Raw genomic sequence first — 23,076 nt, 5'->3', positions numbered from 1 at the left:
TCACGTATGAATTGACATATTTTCTACTTATTTCCCTGCACTAACGCTGGAAGAAAACCTCTGAAAATGCCATGACTGTCCCACCATGACCAATAGGAACACTGCTGACCTGCACCACTGCAGTACTGTAGCTTCTTTTAATGTTGGCATCTTACCCCAGAATCCTTTGCTGCACTTGCAGTGGAACATCTCTGCCTCCTTGACCTGGCATGCAGCACCGTTCTTGCAGGGATTTGGCTGGCAGGGGTTGTTGCCGCATTCGCCCACGCCGCTGCCGTACAGACTGTCGCCCCCGCTCTCCTGCAGGTTGATCACCCGGTTGTTGACATCCAGCAGGCGTATGCAGCCCACCAGACCTGTGGCCACCGCCGTCCTTTCCCTCACACTGAAGAAAAAACGGAAATAATGTATGTTTCACACAGCCTGCAGTTACAACTACTACTTAATAAGTATGCTGTATAATATTGCTGAAACATTTAATGCAGCAATGTACAGAGGAATTTTCGGGGATTCCAAATTCTCAATAACTGCTTAACCAGGAGCTATCTATGATTCACTTACAGTATATCCAGCTGTATACTATAACCATCCTATAAGACCAATGACCAATCCAAAACTCATCTCAAGAGCATATTTTTACTATCAGTTAGTGCACACGCAGACCAACCTTGTTGTTTAGCTAAATTACCACAACCAGGGCTTGTGGGGCCCACTATAGGGTAAATCTGCAAAATGAACAAAAATGTAAACCTGGATAATGGACTTGAAATAAAAAAAGCTGAAGAAAAGAAAAGAAAAGGTTTAATTTAAGAGTTACAGTTAATTGACCTCCTGCCCTGAAGAGGAGAAAAGAAAAGGTTTAATTTAAGAGTTCACAGTTAATTGACCTCCTGCCCTGAACGTTATCACAACAATGTGTAACTGTAGATGGAAGGTCTTACTCCTGCTTCATGTCCTTCAACACTCCTCCGATGAACAGGTCGGTGTCGAGGTTGAGGCCGTCTGTGCCACGTGGGCTCTCGCCTTCGATGTGCGGCTCGTTGTCCACGCTGAGCATGGCGTTGCGCCTGTTGCGAGTCACTACGAGCTGATGCCAGCGACCCTGGTTGATTAGTACTTTGCTGACCAGAATGCCTGTGCCCGAACCCGTGTTGAACCTGAGAGGATGCAAAGCATGTACATTCTGTCAACTTTAACCAGCAATCACTGCATACCTCTACCGTTCTTCCTATTTGTTTGCAGCCCTTGAGGAGGTTATTTTCTACACAGTGTTGTTCTTTATCAAGCAGCGCCTAATGACTAGAAGGAATATGCTTATATTGATCAACCAGACAGAGAGGGATGAAAGGAAGTAGACACAGCACTTCCCATTTGAGAAAACTGTGTGACTGGAATGAGGCAGTTGCTTGCCTAAAAGATGATGCACACCTTCTTTTTAATTACACCCTTTATGTAATGAGGTTTTATTGAGGAAAAAGGTCACATCATGACAAAAAAAGAGCCGTCCTGTATTTGCACCCACACATATGGTAGTATTAGCACAACCTGAGAGTAATTATCTGCCACAAATAATTCCTTTTTCTCCCTACGTCTCGGATTTGCAGAGCTGTGGGTGGTAATCTTGCAGCCATAATTCTGGAAGAGCTCCATTTGAACATCACAAGTGACTAATGATCTCCTTTAGTTTGCCATTGATTTCACTGTGAGCAGAGAAATCTCACCTGGCCAGGTTAGGGGGGACGTGAAAGGGATTTGAAGGGTCAGGGTGAAACACAAGACCCTAAAGATAAGGGAAGTGGATGGTGTCCAAAACAGACGCCATGCAGAATCTCTAATTAGTCCATTCACGTCTCTCCTGAAGAAGCAGCCTTCCCCCCCAAATTATTTTTTATGCACACAGTTCCACTGTTGGGAGGAGATGAATACTCAGTGTTTCTGCAGGTTTCTGCCAGGAAAATGTTCCAATTGAGACAGATGGGATGCAACTTTTGGTTTCTGTCAGCCGACTGTAAGCCTTAACAAAAACACATTGTTCAAATCCTGTTATATGTAGATCTTAAGGGACACTGCCCCAATTGTACATGTCCCAGTTAATTTACTACTCAGCCTGGCTTTGCGCCCACAAATCTTAAACCGAGGGAATGGAGATTGAAAGATGTGTGTGTTTGTGTACCAAAATACACTGTAATGGTGCATTATGGGAAGCATGGGATCTAATGTTTTTGGTGTTGGATCTATACTACCCCAAAAACTAAAAGGTACCTGCTGCAAAACCCAAGTTTCTGCTAAAAAGAATTTATAACATTACCTAATGCGACAGCCTAATGCAAATTAATATGTTGTAATGTTAGGGTATATACGTAAATGAACAAAAATAAATGATGTATAAATGATGTGGTATAATCTCAGATGGTTAATGAATTCCTGTCACACAGGATATACAGTATCGTGCGTTGCTAAAAATCACAAAGAATGACCACAAAGTCATGCTAAACGACCACAAGTATACACAAAACAACCAAAAAAATGACCATAAAGAGATGCTAAGTGACTTAAAACAGACACAAAACGAACAATTAGTGACAAAATAGACTAGACGCAAAATGATTAGAAACAGATGTAAAATGACCACAGAGGGAAAAAAGAAATGTAAAAACACTAAAAATAGATAAAAAAAAAAAAACAGACATACAAAACAACTAAGAGTGGATGTAAAATTACCACATAGAAAACGGTCTAAAAATAAGTGTACAATGACTAAAATTACTACTAAACGACTTAAAGTAGACTCTTTCAATCTGGGTGTCTAGTTCCAACAGAGTGGGGGGTCTCTTCCATGTTTGTGCCCGGGGGCCTATTGTCTCATCCAACTATAACCTGAACTTTAACCTGAATCACCACCTTACCTTCCTAAATATTATATTTATCAAGCAGATTCTTGTCTGTCCGGACAGGCACAGTGTTAACGTGATGCACACGTTCAGTCCAATGCATCTCTGAGCCATTTCTATAAGTCACTGCTTCCATCTGTCAGCGCAAACCTTAACTGTATTTATGTTATTAAAAATTACAAATCAAATTCCAAATCTGGATCTCCAGCACATATTTCTGTACATATGTTCCCACCATCTGTAAACGTGATCATGCGAGCAGCTTATTTGCAAGTTTGAACACATTTCTGAAAGCATGCCTTCGTTGCCTTAGCCTACAAATCTGTCCAGAAGCTTCTGTGTCGTCTTTTTTTATTTATTTTTTTTATTTTGGCTGTGGTGTTTTCAACATGTTTACTTGCTGTAATTATTTGCCTCATTATCTTCAGTGCTCTCTATTTGTTGTTGTTCTTATCTACATCCCAATGACAATGTTTCCCCGCGGGGATCGTTAAAGTTTAAGCACACTTAATCAAATGAAAGAGCAGCAGAATCAACAGCTGACAAGGTCGCTGCCCCTCTTCACTCTCACCACGCTCACCTGAGCTCCACCTTGCCGTTAACCAGAGCCAGGGAGATGAAGTCCTTCTTGCCTTCCTGGCCGTTGTAGAGCAGGATGCCGGTCATCTCGGACGCCCTGAACTCCATGGCGATGCGGACTGTGTGATAGGCAGTCATGGCCTGGAAAGCCAAGTAGGACTGGCCTCCAAATGATGGAATGAAGTACTTGATCACTGTGGAGGAATGAAGACAACAAGGCAATCCAGTCATTGCTAATGTACATGAATCGTTTATCGCAGTGTAATAGGCATATAATGTGCATGATTAAGTGAGAGCGGAGGTGGTGTGCCACTGGCTCTTGATGACGGAGAAATAAGCCTCTGTCAGTTTATTTTAGGAAAGATGTTTTTCAGAAATGCTTGACTAGTTTATAAAAAGGAGAAGGTCGAGAAAGAGGCGGAGCGGAGCTTTAACCAACTCTCAAGTAACACACATTTAAGCACTAATGCACACACATGCACTGGAAACCTTTGTTTATCTGCCACTCGACAGTTATGACTATTATCATTCACTTTCTCCCCCGGGCCCTTTTTCTCTCCATCCATCTGTCCTGTCTCTCTGTCCGTCTCTCTGAGGAGAACGGCAGATGATGAGCTCCCTCTTTTCTAATGACTTGATTGATCTGGGGGAGGCTGGCGCATGTGTGTGAGCACGTGTGTGTGTGTGTGCAGGACTTCATTCAGCCAATCTAAATCACAGACACACACTGTTTCTCAGCAGCTAATCCCTATCAAAGCAATTACTTTCAATTATCCTAAGATGCAGCTGCATGAGGTTACTCCTCGCCCCCCCCCCCCCCCCCCCCCCAAAAGCCCAAAGTAGGGTAAAAGGAAAGAAACAGAGAAGCTTCTCAAGAAGTTCTCCTTGAATTATGATGTTCTCCATGGTGCTGATGTTGAACGTGTCGGAAATACTTGAGATGAGTTTAAGGCTGTTTCTGACTCAATTACACCTCAAATCTTTGTTCTCAAGTTTGGAAAAAATGATATTATAAAACTGTCGCTCTGTCCAAAGCTCTCATTGTCTTTGTCTTGTTGAGCTTTATGTGACTCAATAAATCCACATCTGTGACCAACCGTATAATAATGCATTTACATATTCAAGCACCAACTGAGTCTTTGCCCGCACCGCTACTTAAGGTGTCACTTTACAGCCACATTGTGAAGCTTCAATTAGACAAAACTACTGCTTAACAGAAGGAATAATACATGTCTTATATTCTTTACAATAAATGTTTCATTAAATAAAACATTCCTTTTAATATATATATTTTTAAACCATAATGGTGTATTTCTGCTACGTTATAAATATTAAAGCCCTTGAGGATGTGCTAAGCACTGATCATAGAGCAGCTAAAAGGCGTGATTGGCACAATAGGATGTGGAGTGCCTAAAATCCTCTCAGTTACTGCAGAGTCACTGTAAACGTCAGCCTTTGGTGGTTTCTTTGTTATTGCAATAGCACAAAATTAAAGAAAAGTCTGTTCCGGCTCATTTTCTTAGATTTAGACACTTAGAGTTTGAAATAAGCTCACACTTTGAAACTTTTGAGAGTAATAATAAATACAGGAGAATCATTTTTGCCTTATGCAGAAAGCAAAAGAAGAAGCAGCCGGCCGACTCACCCTTCTCACACACGGCGCCTCCTCGTCTGACGGGGCACTTGCAGCTGAAGTCATTGCCGTCTTCCTCGCAGGTGCCCCCGTGGAGGCAGGGGTGAGACATGCAGGGCCCCTGGGCCTTGTGGTGAAGCTTGCCTCTGAAATGGGCTACGGTCGTGGCTGGGGGCAGTGTGGTCGTGGTGATAGCTGGTGTGGTGGTGGGCAGTGGTGTGGTGATGGGTGCAGAGGTTGTGGTGGTACGTCTGCTGTTGAAAGACCTGCGGGTAGTGCCTGGCGGGCGACGGGTGATGTACGGGGAGGTCGGCGGCGGCCTGGTGGTGGTGATGGGAGCAGCTGTGGTGACTGATGTGGTGGTGGTTGTGGTGGTGGTGAAGAAGGGGATGGAGGAGAGGCCTGTCAACACAGGTGGAGAGAACAAAGGAAATTAGACGTTAAAGTATGTTGAGCCTGCAGTCCTGAGATTTCCTGTTCAAGACCCGTAAAACCTTTGATAAATCACCGCATGAATAACTTTAAAATCCCTTTTCATTGTTTTAATCCCCACACTCTCCTGTTAAGTCCATAGTGTATTACCATAATTGGTGAAGCGAATATTCTCGTCCTCTGGCTTCTTCACAGCGATGCTGGTGTCTTTAGAGGCCTTCAGCTGTTTCAGCAAGGCTCCTTCGATGTCCTCCACCGTGTATCTTGTATCTATAATAAACAAGAGGGACAACCATTCAGACCAAGGGCTCTGAGGAGCACTCCAGAGCAAAAACAGGACTCTCGCTTCTTTAGCGGAACAATGGATATATCTGAAATCCCTGTGTATGACAGGTGGGGGATCTCCAGGGCCCACTTGTCCTCCACCCACTGCTTGTCCTGCTTTTTTCCAGATGAATCGCTCTCATAATGTTTGCCGCAGATGTTCGCTTTACAGGCCATGAAGGAGAGACGCTTAACGTTGCCCCGTATGCGCGGTGTGAAGGGCACTAAACGATGCTAATCAAAAAAGCAAAGTAGGGAGGAGGGTTGGATTTTGATGATATAAAATGATCTTAAAGGCTCAGTTGTGGTGTTAATCATATAATTTTGAACTTATTTCACGTAAAGTAAAATAAACCTTTCACAGAATAAACAAACATTTAGTTGTCATCTCGAGTTTGCCACCGTATTAAGACATCTGTCAATCCATTTGAGAGTAGCAGCAGGTTCCGTTCCTGTTGTGAATTTTCTTTGGCACACTTCTGATTTTCTCATGATCAAAAATTGTGCCTTTAACTGTACAGGAGGCACAAAGAGGCGCTGAAAAGGAGCAAAAGCCAACACCTGACGGTCATTCAGGGAACTTTTCCTGGCTCTGATGAAAACCTCAATGTGAACATCGAAGTGGAAACCTTATTATGATGTTTACTAACGCTGGGGCAAAGTGTTGCAAGCAAGTGATTAAGCTGGCAGCAAAAAGAAAATTAAAAAAAAGACACACATGAGGAAAAAACAGTCAGTGTCTCATAACAGTATTATGAGCCTAATAAAAAGCAAGTAGAAAGCATTCAGGGAGTGCATCTTTCTGCCAAGGATGCAGAATCCACTTCAATTTGTTACTTGAACTAATTATAGACACATTAATAACCTGCATACTTACCTGCACCGAAATACACCTCAATAGGAAATGAATATGTTTTTTTTTAAAACATTAACATCTGGGTCATGTTTTGTAAAAGGATGAATTGTGTAAAATATGCATTAACAATACCCCTGAGAGGGTTTTGTCTCTGTAACGCCACCTACTATAGAGGCAAAATGGGCCCCACTTACCAGATGTTTAAGTTTTAAGAAAAGTGTTTGGAATATTCCACATATTATCCAACAAATGTGTAGGAGGAGTAATACAAAGTGCCGGAGCAAAGGATCCAGGAGAGAACACATTTTTCTTCTCTGCCTTAAAGTCCAAGAGTTTCAAGTGAAGAATGTAAAGTGCTTTAAAGTGGTGATATGGTGGCTAATTCTGCATGGAAATAATTAGATCGTCCTTGGCCAGTGGCTTAGCTTTCATCCCAATTACTTTTAAATCAAACGAGAACATATTTGAGATATCTTTCTCGCCTTAAGATGAAGGGAAACAAAGCTAAACTGTACCTCTCTATTGGCGAGAGTACTTGATCGTTCGTTCGTTTCAAGTCTTCCGCTCTCTTCGAAGGTATCTCACCTGGTCTGAAGTGGGCCTCCACAAACGCCAAGATGGAGTTGCTTGGCGCCAAGTTCCTGACGCGGACGCTCATAAAGTCTTTGTGCACCGCCGACTTCCTGAACAAGTCATTGAGCTGAGAAAAGAGAAAGAGAGCAAGAGAGAGAGAGAGAGAGTGGGTGGAGAGAACGGACAGAGAGAAGAGATGATAAATGAGGCTGGTAATGAGCTCCATACTATCATAGCAGCGAGTCCAATTCCAGAAGACTGTACTCTATCTCCGAGGAAGAAAGACTGCCTCTCAATTGGTTGCGGGTGTACAAATTGACATTTAGCTGCAGCCGTGGCATTAATTATCGAGACAAGTTTGGGGGAGGAGCTAAGACAAATGTCATGCAACCCCGTCATGTACTTCTGACTGCTTCTGATGCCCCCGCTGTGTGCCAGAGGAGCTCCATAAGGAGGTTTGACTAGAAAGCCAACAGGGAAATTACAGCAGGAAGACTTAAATTGCCTTTAGCCAAATAATCTGGGCCAATATTGTATTAGAAAATTGGACCATTTTTATGCAAAAAAGTTTCATATGCAGTTGGTGTTTCGGCATAATTCTGATTAATCACATTCGAGCACTTGTAAGCAACGCGAAACAAGAGGAATATCCTCCGCCTCGTCCTCATTACAGCTGCTGGTTCAACTCACAGGAGCCACAGGGCCTGCTAACCCACTTTACTGGAGCATTCACTGAGTGGCTGCTTCCATTGTTCCCCACGCGCCCCATCTGCATCGCACTCATTTTAATAAAGCCAAGCATTGTCCAAACAAATTATGTTTTTAAACAGGATCGCCCTATTATGTGATATTTCTATGACAGCGACATTTTCAGCTGGAACTCTTGTGATTTGTGGTGGAAATGACTAATCATTTTGAAGTACGGCATAAGGTTTATTGCTCACCGCTGCCTGTCCGCGGGAGAGTTACATCATTGGTTTTGGCTGCTTTTCCTTTTCAACAAAATAGAAGATTCTGTCCGTCATGACGTTGTGAGTGCCGATCCCGAGCGTCTGATTCAGAGCGTCTGATTCCGTCAGTGATGCTGACGATTAAGTACACTCATCAGATAATTTCCTACATGTCCCGAACGCCTCTGATTTGTTGGTTGAGATTTGATGGCAACATAGACGGGCCAAAAACTAAAGTCCCCCAAAGCTTGGGGTTGGAAATGATGGACAAACTGACCACCTCATCTTTCTTTCCTCTCTTCTCTTTCTCTCACATATCCTAGTATATTCAATAATTGTAACCAGTTGCGAAAGAAATGTGCTGCAGTTTTATACTGTGTGTGTGTGTGTGTGTGTGTGTGTGTGTAGGCTGTACTGTATGTATGTTTGTACATGCTCAGTGTGAGTGTTGGAAGATGAAGAGGGGGTGGTCGCTATCAAGTGGCCTCACGAGGCTTCAGAGACACACAGGCTTGTGTGAGTGAGTACACACACACACGCACACGCACACGCACACACACACACACACACACACACACACACACACACACACACATACATTGCTGTGAGGCAGTAGATTAGGTCCCAGTGGAGGTTAGTGACAACGATTCACCAGCTGGTAGATGTGTACTGTGTACACACACACACACAGACACACACGTATTTCATCAGAGGAGCGAGGCCCTGGCTTGACAACAGAGGCATTTGCTCAAAGGTCTGAGTTTGACAGAGAAAACAGGCAGGATAAACTCAAGCTGGGTATTATATACGAGATTAATATCTAGAATAAGGACATGGTTTTTCAAATATCTGAAAAATTGAAATTAATCTCACATGTCCTCCATGCTGCTTGTTGGTGCTGTAAATCCTTGGCAAGCAACTGAAAAAAATGTTACATTATTTTTTATAGTTCTCTTATTAAAGTTGGAGAATTTCTGGAGGCATCTTATTGTGTATTTGCTAAATCATCCTAAAGTGTTAATGCTGTGCTTGAAACCAAAAGCCCCCAATTCTGTGAAGATTCTTAATTAGTCATGTATACAATGTATACGTGAAGAAATACAGTACATGTTCAGATGGTAATGTCCTTACCTACATACCTACCTAGCTGGGTGAAAAAAATGTTTTCATTCAAAATCTAATACTGTTTCAGCCAGACTGTTCTGTCTCCCTCTAATATGATGTATGTCCCTCTCTGACCGCAGCCAGTGATTGTCTTTTCTTTTTTATCAGTTCTTTTTCTATCAGATCACTGACCAAAGAAGTCACTCCAGCCCAATGTGGCAGAATATGGCTCAGTAGCATCAGAGGTGTCATGTCTGTAAAACCTGCAATAAAAAAATACTGCCTGAAGGAGCTCAAAGAATTTGATCAGGTCAAGAGTTTGTGTCTCAACGATGCTTTTCCACTCTTGACATGAGGATTCAACGTAAGACAGTGTAACATTTGCTCAACAGGGGCCACTGTGTCCACAAGTGGCAATCATCATTAGAGTCAGATGCTTTATAGCAGTATTTATTTAATGATCTCTACTAAAGCACCACTGTATAGTGTGTCAACTGATTCTAGCTGGAAATGGTGTTGATGTGAGCGACGTTCGAGGGCTGAAAACCAAAGATGCACATTAATACGCTTTCTTTATAAATTGGTGTTTCAAAACTCTCCATCCACACAAGGGACTGTGTGTGGGCCGGTGTAGGAAGCAGACTTTCTGATGTTACTCTGAGGTTGAAAACCATAAATGAGAGTTGTTTGCTTATACTGACAACGAGGTGGAACTGTTCCTGAAAGTAACACATGAGTATAAAGCGGTAATGGCAGTAGAAACCACAGACTGGGAGTTGTCGCAAAGCAAATATTATATTATATTAAAGTGGTGCTGGGAGCATTATCCATCGCTTACCTAACTGATATGACTGACTGACGTGGGTGTCTACGTCATCATTTACAAACGTCTCTGTTTCTGCCTGTCCAGACTACAACGCAACCTGGAGTTTTCAAACTGAAATGGGCTCACTCTACCTTAGGGCCCCTTCACGCTGGATAAGTGAAGGCTAAGAGACACTAAGCCATATATGCAGTTTTAAACAAAAATGAAGGAGGGTGTTGCGAGAGGATAAAAAGTTCTGTGTTCTCTGTGAGTTTGGCATAAGCAACACCTTTTAACTTTACATTGTCATTTTATCCGTAGTTAATATACAAATTTCTGATGAGCGCAGCTTTAAAGACATCATTATGGGACCTTGGTTGAAATAAAACCAAATGGCAACCCAAGCAGTTGACAATAAACATGCTGTCTGGCAAGGTGGGTGTCACAATTCTCAAAATCCACGATTGGAATGTCGATTTAAATTGTTTGTTTTGTTTCAGCACTGACAGCTTTGCCACAAAGAAAAGCCACTAGATGGCAGATGGGCGCTTTACAACAACAGTCGATAGCACCTGAATGCACCGGAAAGTCCCGTCAGCGAGCATACACTTTACTATTGTCAGTTTACATACCTAAACGGGTAGGGCAAAACGTTGGTGTCTTGACTCCAACTCTGGCAGTGGCCACGGGGTCTGAAGAAGTGCAGCTGTAGGCTGCTAGTAGTCTAACACTAGTGTCTTGGGCCTTTCATTGCATTCTAACAAATATGTATCATCTGTGTTATGTATCTATGTAGAATTGCTGCCCCTGCTAAAAAATCGGAATTGAAATCTCATTTTGATAAATTTTTTGATTGACACCCCTAGTCACAAAGAATACTCAGAATTATCTACAGTACCTTAAAGTTGTTAATATTGGCCTCCATAAGCTACTGGTCACACCAGACTAAGTAAAGCTGCAGCTGTAAAGACCTCTCAGTGAATTACAGTCAATGTTTTTTCTTCTTTAGGCAGTATAGTCCCACTTTAATAATGAAATGTAAACAAGTTAATATTGACAAAAAATGAAATATAATAATTGCTACTTGAACTATATTCACAACTCTACTTGCTCCTACAGCACTTACAGCGCTCTCTATGCTGCGGGCCGTCTCTCCAAACAGCTCCGACTTGGGGTCCTCCATCTCAGGGGTGTAGAAAATCTCCTGGCCCTCCACCTGGTCCAAGTGCAGGAAACCGCTGAACCTCATAGTGGCTGGAAGGAGAGGGGGCGAGGAAAGAAGATGTGATACTGGAACACCACAGCTCAAACCCTTCGCTATCACTCAGTTACCGGTGCCTTCACAAAGTGCTTGTTTTAGGGTCGTGCCAGGGTTAGTAATGGACTGTGTGTTCGTGTGTGTTTGACAAGGAGAGGTTAGGTTGCGTGGGGGTTTAAAAAGAGCTGGAGTTTGGGCGTAGTGGTGGTGGAGGTTGTGGGGGTGGAAAAGGTGGACTGTGAGATATGAGAGGAAGGAAGGAACAAAGAAGAGAGGGAAGACAAGGTGGAAAAATGGGCCAGTTTTACCAGACTGAGACTCATCCCAAAAGCTGGCCGAGGCATGGCGGGCTGGGTAAAAAGACAACAAGTTAGACAGACACACAAATACATGAAGGAAAAACACACACACACACACACACTATAAAGAGGAAACAGCTAACAGGCACTCTCAAAAGTGCCTTCTTCAGCAAAGAGAGAGCCTCCCTCTGCGACCTTGGGGGTTATGTTGTCCAACATTTATCAACTCTGTACGTTTGCTCTCTACTGCTGCGGGGGGGGGGGGGGGCTTGAAATAAAGCTGGAAGCGGAGGGGATCTGTGTGCGTCTGTGAGGTGAAGAACGAAGGAGCATGAGAGGCGCTGATGCCATGCTTCCACGCAGCTCGTAATCAGCAGAACAAATTGCCCAAATCAATCATAGCTGCCCCTGTCTGAGCAACGGCAGGGAGAACGGGAAGAGCACTTGTATGATTATCATGAAAGATAGCCGTAATTGTCTCCTTAATGCTGCCAGACTGGTGACTGACACAGCCTGGTTAAAATTGCATAAAAAAGGACAGCAGACACGTACCCGCCCCGCTTGCGTTCCCTCTGTCTTCACACTGCTTTCAGGGGCAGCACACATCGATTGAGATGTGACGGCGGCCATAAAGTAGAGGCAAATGGGCGAGGTTTGGCCAATAACACGAGGGGGGGGGGGGGGGGGGGGGGTGAGTGAGAGGGGGCAGCGAGAGGAATCTGACTTTTAATCTGCAAAGAAGACAAACATCAGAGAGGGTGATTTTCCAGCCCAATGCCGTGACGGACGTAACGAGGGACAGAAAGAGTGTGATAAAAGGAGGGACAGAGCTATATGGCTATCAGATTGTAGTGAACTGTACACTGTAATGGATTAGTCAGGCCTTCACTGGCATATGGGAGAGTTTACAGTAGCTGGAGCTTAGTGTGCCATTAACTTTCACACAGGCCTTCGCTGCTCATTATCTCTGATGTCATATGAATGCTATTGCCTTGTTTAGATGTAACATATGGAGGGCCTGGAGTGAACACATTAAGCTAAGGATGCAGCTATGTAGCCTTTTTTGGAGATAGAAATCTAAACCCAAAACAATCTCATACATCTATACTTATACACTCTTAAACGAGCTCTGACCGGTCCACTGTGAAGCTTCCTAACAGAATACGGAAAGGCTTTCATAGAACTCCTGGAGTGTGTGATCGTGTGGACTAGGCTGAACCTTGAGCAGTGGTGGACCCTCAAGGCCAGCAAGGCCTTCTCTTCTGGCCTAAACATAATCAGAAATATATTTTTTTCATATATGTTCTTTCCACAAATCTGTATTAAATTGTTCCCCATAGTCTATACCCTTCATTTCATGGCTTTCCTAAGTTGGTTGCTCTGATTCCAGCCCCAGGTCGAGATTTTTTTTTTTGGGAGGGGGGGCGTTTGTGTTAGAGTTTTTATCCAATCATTATTCAGCTATCATGTGTTGCCAGGGTCCCAAATCTGCCCTTACGCCTTCAGAAGCAAGAGTGCAGGTTTCTGTGACGCTGCTTTGGCTGAGACTTGATTGGTTGGTTGATTGAATTGATTTGACGCTGTTTTGTGAAGAAACTTGTTAAAGCTCATACTGTTGGTTGAGTTAGTAAAATTCAGTAGAGTAATATAACTCTGTTGTACTTGACTATATGTTAAGGTGATGCAACGCCTCGGTTTGGTCTAAATGCATAATGTGTAGAGCCATGGCATCATAATTATGGTTTTGAGAGGTGGATTAAGTCTGGTAGGGCATCGCTGCAGGTCTGAAATGCACGGTCCGCCGCTGACCTCGAGCCACTTCACCGTTTGATGTCTAAATGTGTAGATTAGCGAAAATTCGTCCTTCTCGTTTTCTTGATAAAATAAATTGAACCGTACAATAAGACAGCGGCCGACGGATATTCTAGCATGAGGGATGTGTCATTTCATTTCTAATGAGTGGAGGATCGTTTAAGCCCTCCTCAGGAGAAAACAGATCCTGCGTATCGATCAGCCAATCGCGCTGCCTGCTTTTATTGGTAACACTTGAGCTGACTGAAGTATTGATTGCCCGTCATTGTCGGCTGAGATAAATATTTACAGGCTTTAGTGGATTTGTCACAACTGTTGTCTTACAGCTAAACCCTGTCACACCGTATATAAAAAATGCTTCTATCGTCTGGATTTGGGGACAAATGTCTTCAAATCCAACCTCAACAGATGGGCCGCTCCACGCTTTGCTTCTGTTGGGCTATAAATCCTGTAAAAATCGTATAAAAGGCAGAAGGCTGTGGAAGGCCAAAGGTGGCCTCACGTCTTCAGATCATGTTATGGATTGCAGCTTATTGGAAGCCCCTGGGACCTTCAAAATGCCAGAAATGCAACTCGGTGCACTAATTTGTGGCCCGAGCTCTTTCAAGTCATGACCTGGTGCTCCCGAGGGAGCCGAAGAGAATCCCTCCTTTCACAATCAGTCAGACTAACACCGCTGGGACAAATACAGAGCAGATTTCCACAGAGGGACGGAGGGGGGAGAGATGGAGAAGCAAAGGGGAAAAAAGAAGCTCTTTATCTTTATGAACCGAGTCTGGCAGAAGGCACTGATTGGTACAACAGCGCTCATCGGCCTCTGGTAGTCTCTCTACTCTCTCCTGCTCAACTCCAGAGAGAAATGAACTGACGCAAGACTGGATCGAGACTGACTAAGTTGAGGGAGAGAAAAGAGTCAGATACAGCTCAAGAGAGAGCTGTGGACTGATAGAGAGATGTATGTGTGTGTGTGTGTGTGTAGAGGGAAAAAAAGGAGAGGCGGGAGATTAAAATAAATAAAATAACTAGAAGGAAGACAGGAAGAGCGGGAAAGAAAATTCTGATGGTTATTTATAAAGCGAGGCCCATGGGCCCTCAAATGCCTCTCGTATCAATCTAAACCTCATTCAAAATGATGGAAAAGAGCGAGAGAAAATGAAACTCACGTGTAATCAGCCAGCATACAACTAATTGTCGCTAAATTCATACCCACGAATTACTGAGGTGTCACTTCCCGTGTGTTTATGTGTGTGTGTGTGTGTTTTCTTTTTGTCTTGCTACCACCTGCCAATATGATCATTTACACATGAGGGAGGTGATTCATGAAAGTATCGCTGCAGAGTAAAAAAAAAAGACACCTGCTCATCTGGCGGTTGTTTAAGGCAGATGGTAAACCATCACTATTCTCAAAGTAAACGTTTAATGTGAGAAAAATATCCGCTTGATTCTCAATGCATCAACAAATTAAGGTTATAAATTATGAAGGGAGTTTAGAGAAGGAAATAGGAGAGGAGACGTTAGATGAGAAAGAGCCGCCCTGCATTCAGTGCAGTTGGGTGAACATTAGCACGAGATGTCGGCTCTTAACACTGAAACGTTAACACCAACAGAAAGTCAAAATGGAAGCTCTGGGAGACAGTTCAAAATCAATAACATGTGCTGGGGATTGCCCCCCTTTGTCTAGAGAAAGAGATACAAATGTTATTAAGTGGAAAGTGCATTTCCCTCTGCTTCCAGCCTTTACGCTAAGCTAGGCTAGTCCTCTCCTAGGTCCAGCTCTTAGCGCACGGACATGAAAGTTGCACCAATCTCCTCATCTACCCCTCAGAAAGAAAGCGACCAGTCATGTATCAAAAATATTTGTTGTTTAAATTTATTTATTTATTTAAATTTAAATTTTTCGTTTAAAAATTAGAGCCCGACTGATATTGCCCGATCACAGGCAGACATCCGCGTATATGTTGTCCAATATGAAAGCTTTTTTTTTCTTTTACAGATTATGTAATGCAGAAAACAATGCTTTGGGTGATTTAGAAATGTTGTCAATGAATAGTTATTTATTTAAATTGACTGATACTGAACTTGGTGTTTATTTAGCTATTTATTTTTTCCATTTCTAGAATTGTCATGTAATTCATTGTGTATAACGTATAATAATGTGGAATATTATTTAAGAAAGTTAAAGTATTTGTTTAAAGAAGCAGCCTTGTTAGTACCATTGCAGAGGCATATTGGTGCAAAGCCACATAGAAAAGGTTTATTTTCATTCAAGCTCAAAAATGATGGTTATTACCATACTTATACTGTTATACTATTATATCAAACAGCCGCCATTTCAGTAATCAGGGAATTTTTCCCTCTAAAATTGCTATCATTCTTGAAAATGCCAACGCTGGGTGGGACTTCACAGAACACTAAAAAGCATATCTGGTACTAATCTGTCCCTACAATTTTCCCACATTTATTTTCAAAATGTTGATTTTCAGGCAAGGCGTCCTGATAAATATATGTTTGGTATTTTGATATTTGCTGGTAAAAAAAGCACTTCCCCTTATAATACAGGAGTGGATAGATACGGTATAGTAAATGACATTCGTGTCAAGGTAAAGATTACTTTTTCTCTTCGTTTTCAGAAAAATTCATTTAATTCTGTTCCAAGTGGGTCATATATGTACTGTAAGGCCATTTTCTTCTCCCTGTGACATACCTTTCACCGCTCTTGTATGCACACTTAATCTCTTCCAAAATGTACAAAGTTCTCACGTTTTGAAAAATCTACAGACAGCATTGGAAGAGGTTGTGTATGTTTTGTAATACACTGTAATCTGCTATCCTGAAATAAACAATAAAATTGTATTAATAAGTCCCATATCAGGCCGAGCTCTAGTATAAATCACAAATGGTTTGTATTGTAATGCTAGCTACTGTGGATGCACATTTACTGTATCTTAAAAAATAGGATGATGAACCCCTGGAACATAAAGTGAACAGGATTCAATGTCTCTCATAATGTAGTAAAACACAGACACAAACAAAAACACAGAGGAGGAAAAAAAACAGGGGTGTATCCAGGTAATCAGCGGGCAGAGAAAGTGTCTTCTGAGGGGGCATTTTGACTTACAGGGGCAGTTGGCGCCCTCTGGAGTGCTGGCCGGCGTCTTTCCGTCAGGGCAGCAGCCAAACTCTGTGTTGTCACAGGATGACCTGTCCTCAGCTGTGGGTACAGTGGCGCTTGCCAAAGTGGGACCTAGAGGTGACACACAGGGGCTCATATTAATTCAATAAATTCAAGTCAGTTAGAGGAAAGAGACGTTTTAGGCTCTGGGGATGGCTAGTGTTTCTGAGGCTAAAACCTACATAATCTTTAGTTTTTTTCCGAATTTGCTCTCGATTCTGCAGATGGTTGTGAGTTTTCACTCTGCTGACCTGTGATTGGACGCTAATAGAGGCATCTGTCAGAAGTAATTATATGTAATTTTCATGGGAATTGATTTTACACCTGGAGCTCGTTTTGTCAGGAAGGGAACACATAATGGGCACTGTTGCCAGTCATGTCACACACAGCACTTTAAATGATGAGGGGATGTGATAACTGCTCACTGCTGATTGGCTAACAGTTATCTTCAAGGCTTCCCTGTATATCCGGCGTTACGGTCCCTGTATATCTGGGTATCTTGGGACATAAAAGACATAAAAGTGGCCGGGCATTCTCGCTCTGAAGGCCGTGAGTGTGTAATAGCAGCGAAGCTCCGTCCTGTCTAATGATGGTGTTGGTGGAGGCGGCGTCTTGGTCGAAGCGGCGCAGTTTATGGCCGCACAGAGATTAGAAATAATCGTGGAGGCAAACAGCAAGCGGCTAAACAAGTCGTAAAGACGTCAGAGGCGAGGGACGTCCCGCTCAAGGACTCGCGGTCAAAGGAGGCGAGAGGAGGAGGGAGGGCGGCTGGGGTTTATAGGGCATCTGTTGGCGTGTGGTCTGCAGATTTACAGATGCTGGGCTGAAGAGGAGAGCACTGGTAGGGGTAAGAGGGCAGTGCACTAGAGAAAGGGGACGCTGCATGACTCCAGTGGGAGGCATGAGAGCTGTCATAGAAACACACAAGCGCACACTGACACACAAACCACAGATAAGAGCAGATTTCAACAGAACGCGGATACAAAAACATGTACAAATGCACACCTCTGGCCTGCTCACATTTATATACTCAGTTATACGTGCACTCGGAATTGGACAAACTATGGGGAGATATGGGGAGAGGGAGATAAGATTAACACACACACACACACACACACACACACACACACACACACACACATAAGACCTATACATAAAACACACAGTACACAGAGCAGTAGATTTTAATATCCATGTTCAAATCTGCACCGTACAATCTCCTAATCTGTTCACTCTTGTATCACAGAGTGATGTGCACGCTGAAACTTCAGCATGCACGCACAATCTAGAGAAACACATACACATTCACACACAATCACGCACAGCCACAAGACTTTGGGTCTCCTCGGCAGACAGGCTACATGCCTCTCGTGCCACCGAACACACTGGTCAGCCTCTGGCAAGAGAACAAATCTAAGACTCTGGGAGAGGGGAGGACGAGAAAGAGCTGAGGAAGAGCATGTTGGGGCTTCGCTGTTCCATCAATCCCATCCTGTTACTGCAAGCTGTCAGGCGAGGTGGATGGATGGATGGGATACAACAACGGAAAAATAAGAATCTCTGATTGAAAAGTCTCAGTCATCCGCTGTTGTCCAGGCAGAGGCCCAGAAACTGCAGCTTGCTGTTACAGTCAGGAGTGCATGTCGAGAAAGATATGAGTCTAGTCATGTGACAAGTCACGCAGCCTCCACACACACTCACACCCCAGCCTCCCAGTCACATCAGCCTGTCAAGTCAGGCTCCAGAGATCCCCAGATGCGGGCCAGCAGTTTCATCTGGCCTACAGAAGTGTATTTTACAGAGTCTGGGTTTGTTTTGCTAGCTGTTGAGAGCGAGCGCGCTGGTGGAATGGGAGAAAAGAGCATGGGTGAAGTAGCAAACAGTGAACCATGCAAATACATTCCTTTCTGTCTGAAATTGAGATATACATCTTATGCAAGTGGAAATGACACTAACAGCATCTGTTTACAGTGATGTCTCTTCCCTGCCTGCCTGGCTTTGAAATTTGTCTCCTCAAAAACAATTTGCACAGAAGCCTGCTGATGTTAATGTAACTTTCAATTAACATATGATGGCATGAATGTGTTATGATGTCAGCTAGGAAGGGACTATGAGTTTTTCAACCCCTTCTTGAAAAAACAGACCCTCCCAAACAGCCCTCAAAGCATTATGGGTAATGAAGTGAAAGAGCAGTGATTTACCGACAGGCTCCTCTGCCCCACTGGCCTCCGCTTGGATGCCGCTACCCTCTTCCTCTTCCCGCTCCTCTTCTTCTTCAGTCTGGTCGTCCCCGCTTGGCTCCCCACTGCCCGAACCCTCAAAGGAGATTGCAGCAGCGGAGGGAGCAGGGCCACGGCGAGAGGAGGCGGTGGTGGCAGCAACAGCAGCAGTGGATTGCGGCGACTGAGGCTGGATGTGGATGCGGTGGTTTGCTCGGTTGTGGGTGATAGTGGAAAAGGGGGTCGTGGCCGGGGGTTGCTCAGTGGTCTCTGCGATCCTTGGAGGCGGCATGGCGTCCACCAAGTTAGGGTGGAAGGGGGCGGCGGTGGTGATGGTGGCGGCTGCGCTTGAGCTGAGGGTGGTGGCTGGGGGGTTGGGGGTGGGCCGATCTGCTGTCTCAGAGATGGTTTCTGGTGGAGGGAAGGGGAGGAAGCAAGGAATGGATGAATGACGGAGCAAAGATGAAAATGTCTGATTTCGCTTCACCTAACTGCATTATTACAACCTCAATAATCACACCAAAAATATAAAAACACAATTAGCCAATAAAGCAAAACATAGCCACTTAATGATTATTACAACCTACTGTTGACAATAACTTTTTACTCTCAGTTACTGAATGATTATGTCCTTTTTAATCTTCTAACCCTTCTCCCTGATGCTCAGCAATGCCATTATGAAATAACACTAAAAAACACACACACACACACACACACACACACACACACACACACACACACACACACACACACACACACACACACACACACACACACACACACACACACACACACACACACACACACACACACACACACACACACACACACACACACACACACACACACACACACACACACACACACACACTCCTATTTGTAAAAGCAACCTCTGAATAAAAAGCCTGCACTGGATGAGATGTCAGGAATCTTTATCTGACAAACCTTAAGTAATGAAAGAGTATCCATATGGAGAGTGAATATGGAATATGCCAACAGATGACATACTGCATTCAGAGTTATATGCACTGCAGTGTGTTCCGCCTGCAGATGAGTAATGTTACCCAGACATGGTTAAACTACTCCAGTTGGTGTCAATGCAAACTGTGTAGTGTGTTAGTGTATTTGTGCTTGTGTGTGTACACATATGGATGTATTCATGTGCACAATATGCATGTTCGTGTGTTGCATGCGTGCTTTGCCAATGCCTATGAATTATATATCCATATTCAAATGCTGCCCTCCAGTAGCAAAGCTTTAATCACCAACAGCCAGTGCCTCTGGTGATGAATGATTGATAGAAATGGGGCAAAAAAAGCCGGCTTTAACTCAGGCTTCAAAGACGGCACACTGCTGCTTGTAGAGAGCATGAGCATCCGTCAACGCCACCACAAACACACTGTTGTCAACAGATGCGCACAAACACACACACACACACACGACAAAAAAATCGCTCCAAATGAGGGAGAGAGAAGAGGCTCTCTGCAGAGAGACCGTCATTACCAATGCAAAAAGCTCTGGTGCAAGAGGACAAACTGTCTTTGATAAAAGAACGATAAATAGGACAAAAACTCCTGAGGGGGAGAAGTGAGTTGGCAGAGAGATTCTACGTAAGTGAACACTTCTGATTTAGCCGAGGCAAGCAGGCGTGACGATACTGTCATTCTTCCTTTACTTCTTTACGTCCCACGAGTATAGATGTGTGGATGAACTGAGCAGAGGATAAAAACCCTATACCATAGATTTGTGCCTCATTAGGATTTGCCTAACATTATGTGTAGGACTTAATTACACTGCTATAATCGGCTATTTGATCGGCAATTACTCACCGAGGTGTGAAATGTGATACCTGCTGAGAAGGGAGAGAGCCTGGGAGACACACATGGTGTCAGCTTAAACCTCTGCAGATATTTGTATAGAGAGAGATTTGGAGTGGGGTGCACAGAGCAGTGATGCTATCACCATGAATGGTGGCACGCATTGCCTTTCCTCTTGGCTACACCTGTCAGTCAGATGCCAAGCTTAGCGTCAGGCGGCTTGCTCCAAGGGAAGTGCATAATGTGTGTTTGGGTGTGTGTGCATATCTTAAGCAGCGAGCTCTGTGACAAGGGATAAGAACACACGTCTGAAGAGGAAAAGAGGGACAGGCAGCCCAGTCTGTTCAACTGACGCTTCTCTTAATCAGGTTTAACAGTCCATTTGCCTTTATTTGGCTTTTTTTCCTCTCTGTGGAGCAAGGGACGGTTATGTCACAGGAAGGAGAGGGAAAAAATCCTTGTCATGTGGGCTTGTCTTAGCCGTGTAGTTATTGTTGAAAGGTGGTTATTAAGATTGTTTGTGGTGTCAGCTGCGTGCAGTGAGGGGGAGGAAAAATCTGGTTACAGGAGACCATAGGGGAAAGACAAGGGAGCCACAGAGCCAAGGAAAAAACGACAGGGACAAAAGCCTAAAGAAGTTGTTTAAATCAGAAAGAAAAAGCAGGTTAACAAAGCTCACAGTGGGAGAGTATTGCAAGGCAAACAGAATAAGGGATTGTGTAATGTGAGAAAATCGCAGGACACGAAACTCGGGAAGGCAACAGACCCTAACATGCAGGCGGAGGGCTGCCGATGCCATATGTTGGCATTCCTTGCCAATTTGCTGCAAACCTACAGGTGATAACACCATATGGGAGAGGCAGGTCATTGCCAACTCGATGGCCATTTTCCCCCGGAGCCTGAATTTGCTCATCATTCCAAATGCCCTCCCTCTGGTGCTTGGTACAGTAGCTCTTGCGTTTTTTCTGCTGGGTTTCTGGGATATCTTTTCATCTTTTGCTGAGACACAGCAAAGAAGCGAGAAAAAAAACTCCTCCCTATACTCTGTGGCTGCGTTGCCTTTTAGCTCAGAGACTTCAGAGAGAGCTGGGTAACATCACAGTCAGCTGCAAGTTCTCTCTCTGTCACTAGCAGAACATATTTCTCTTCTTCTGCAGGCTGGTGAATTTTTCTTAGCCTGCCCATTAGTGGCCGACGGTGCAGCCGTAGTCGCACTCTGTGGTGTAATAAAAAGTTGCGACTGATCGATGATGTAAAAAAAGGATCAATATTCACACTTTTATATAGCCCCTTGGCATTGCTCTCTTGTCAAGCAACATAGCAGCTCGGTGAGCATTAGCATGCCACAGTGCTTAGGCCCGGAGTCTGGAAGCACTGCATGTAAACAGCAGGAGGGAGGGCAGGCAGGGCTGCGTCGTGGTGAGGGGTGGAGGCAGAGCAAATGCTAATTCGCACCCAGCCACACGTGAAATGAGCTTGAGATCTAACCCCCGAGCCGACAGCAGCGGCGGAGCAGCTACCCGCAGTGCGACCGCATCCGGGGGAAGAAATTAAAAGATCCTCTGTGGCTGTTGGTGGGCCCAAGCGCTCGCCTGTCTGTTCCTCCCCTGAGGGTTCAATAGAGAAAGAGTCCGCTGCGAGGCGTCTTCTTGCCTTCTGTGTGTAGCAATGCTAGGTGAGGGATTACACACAACCCACTCTATTGCCAGGCAACAGAGGAATGTGAAACCAGACTGGATTTTGGCTCCCTTCGCCGGTAACCCACGGCACTGAATTTGTAAGTACCAGATGTTCAGGGACTCATCAAAGCCTTGTCGATCTCTTGCCGAGCATATTTGGACTCTTTATCTGTGTACCTGCAACGGCAATTCAACACAGACCATGTCAACAGCCTTGGCTCTTATGGATGTGACCTAGTTTGGGTGTGACAAAGAGTGCTCAAAGGGGATGAAGAGGACTAGTGACGGATTTTGGTCACCCGATCTGTGCCCACTGAGCAAATGGGGTAATGGTCATTTTTGCACCCTGAAATGCTCGATACCTGGCAGTGGCTCATGGCCAGAACCACACAGCTGGCACTCCTCCTCCCCACTGAGCTTGCCGGCGGCGTCTCTAGAACCCTGTTGCGACGCAAGCTGGCAGTCAGTGCGACAACTTCACTCTACATGAAAACCGTGGCCTTAGCGCGCGGCCCAGCACCTATTACATCGATCCAAACAATGTCCATCAGCATCTGAACCAAGGGGCCAGAGCTTTTTACTCAGTACACATGTTCTCTAGGTCCACTGTCATACTGCAGCAGCGTCGTGTTCCTGGCAGCGTTCCTTTGTAGTGTCATTGCCGCCTTGTGGG

General features: G+C 44.3%; 1 protein-coding gene across 8 annotated transcripts in view; it reads right to left on the bottom strand.

Moving 5' to 3' along the window:
• Positions 1-23,076, bottom strand: part of agrn (agrin) — a 256,975-nt gene that overhangs the window by 22,433 nt on the left and 211,466 nt on the right. For 7 of the 8 annotated variants that reach the window (XM_083920018.1, XM_083920020.1, XM_083920019.1 and 4 more), the window contains 9 exons: positions 18,890-19,318; positions 16,635-16,760; positions 11,274-11,401; positions 7,301-7,415; positions 5,686-5,805; positions 5,116-5,505; positions 3,472-3,664; positions 942-1,157; positions 156-385 (listed from right to left, as the gene is read on the bottom strand). In XM_083920018.1, the coding sequence (XP_083776144.1) occupies positions 156-385; positions 942-1,157; positions 3,472-3,664; positions 5,116-5,505; positions 5,686-5,805; positions 7,301-7,415; positions 11,274-11,401; positions 16,635-16,760; positions 18,890-19,318 (1,947 nt within the window). The remainder of the gene's footprint in view (positions 1-155; positions 386-941; positions 1,158-3,471; positions 3,665-5,115; positions 5,506-5,685; positions 5,806-7,300; positions 7,416-11,273; positions 11,402-16,634; positions 16,761-18,889; positions 19,319-23,076) is intronic. The other variant, XM_083920024.1, reaches the window with a different exon arrangement.

The sequence above is a fragment of the Echiichthys vipera genome (genome assembly GCF_963691815.1).
Source record: "Echiichthys vipera genome assembly, chromosome: 9".
NCBI lineage: Eukaryota > Metazoa > Chordata > Actinopteri > Perciformes > Trachinidae > Echiichthys > Echiichthys vipera.
Note: the sequence above shows the minus strand (reverse complement) of the source record. Positions and strands in the feature narration are given on the sequence as shown.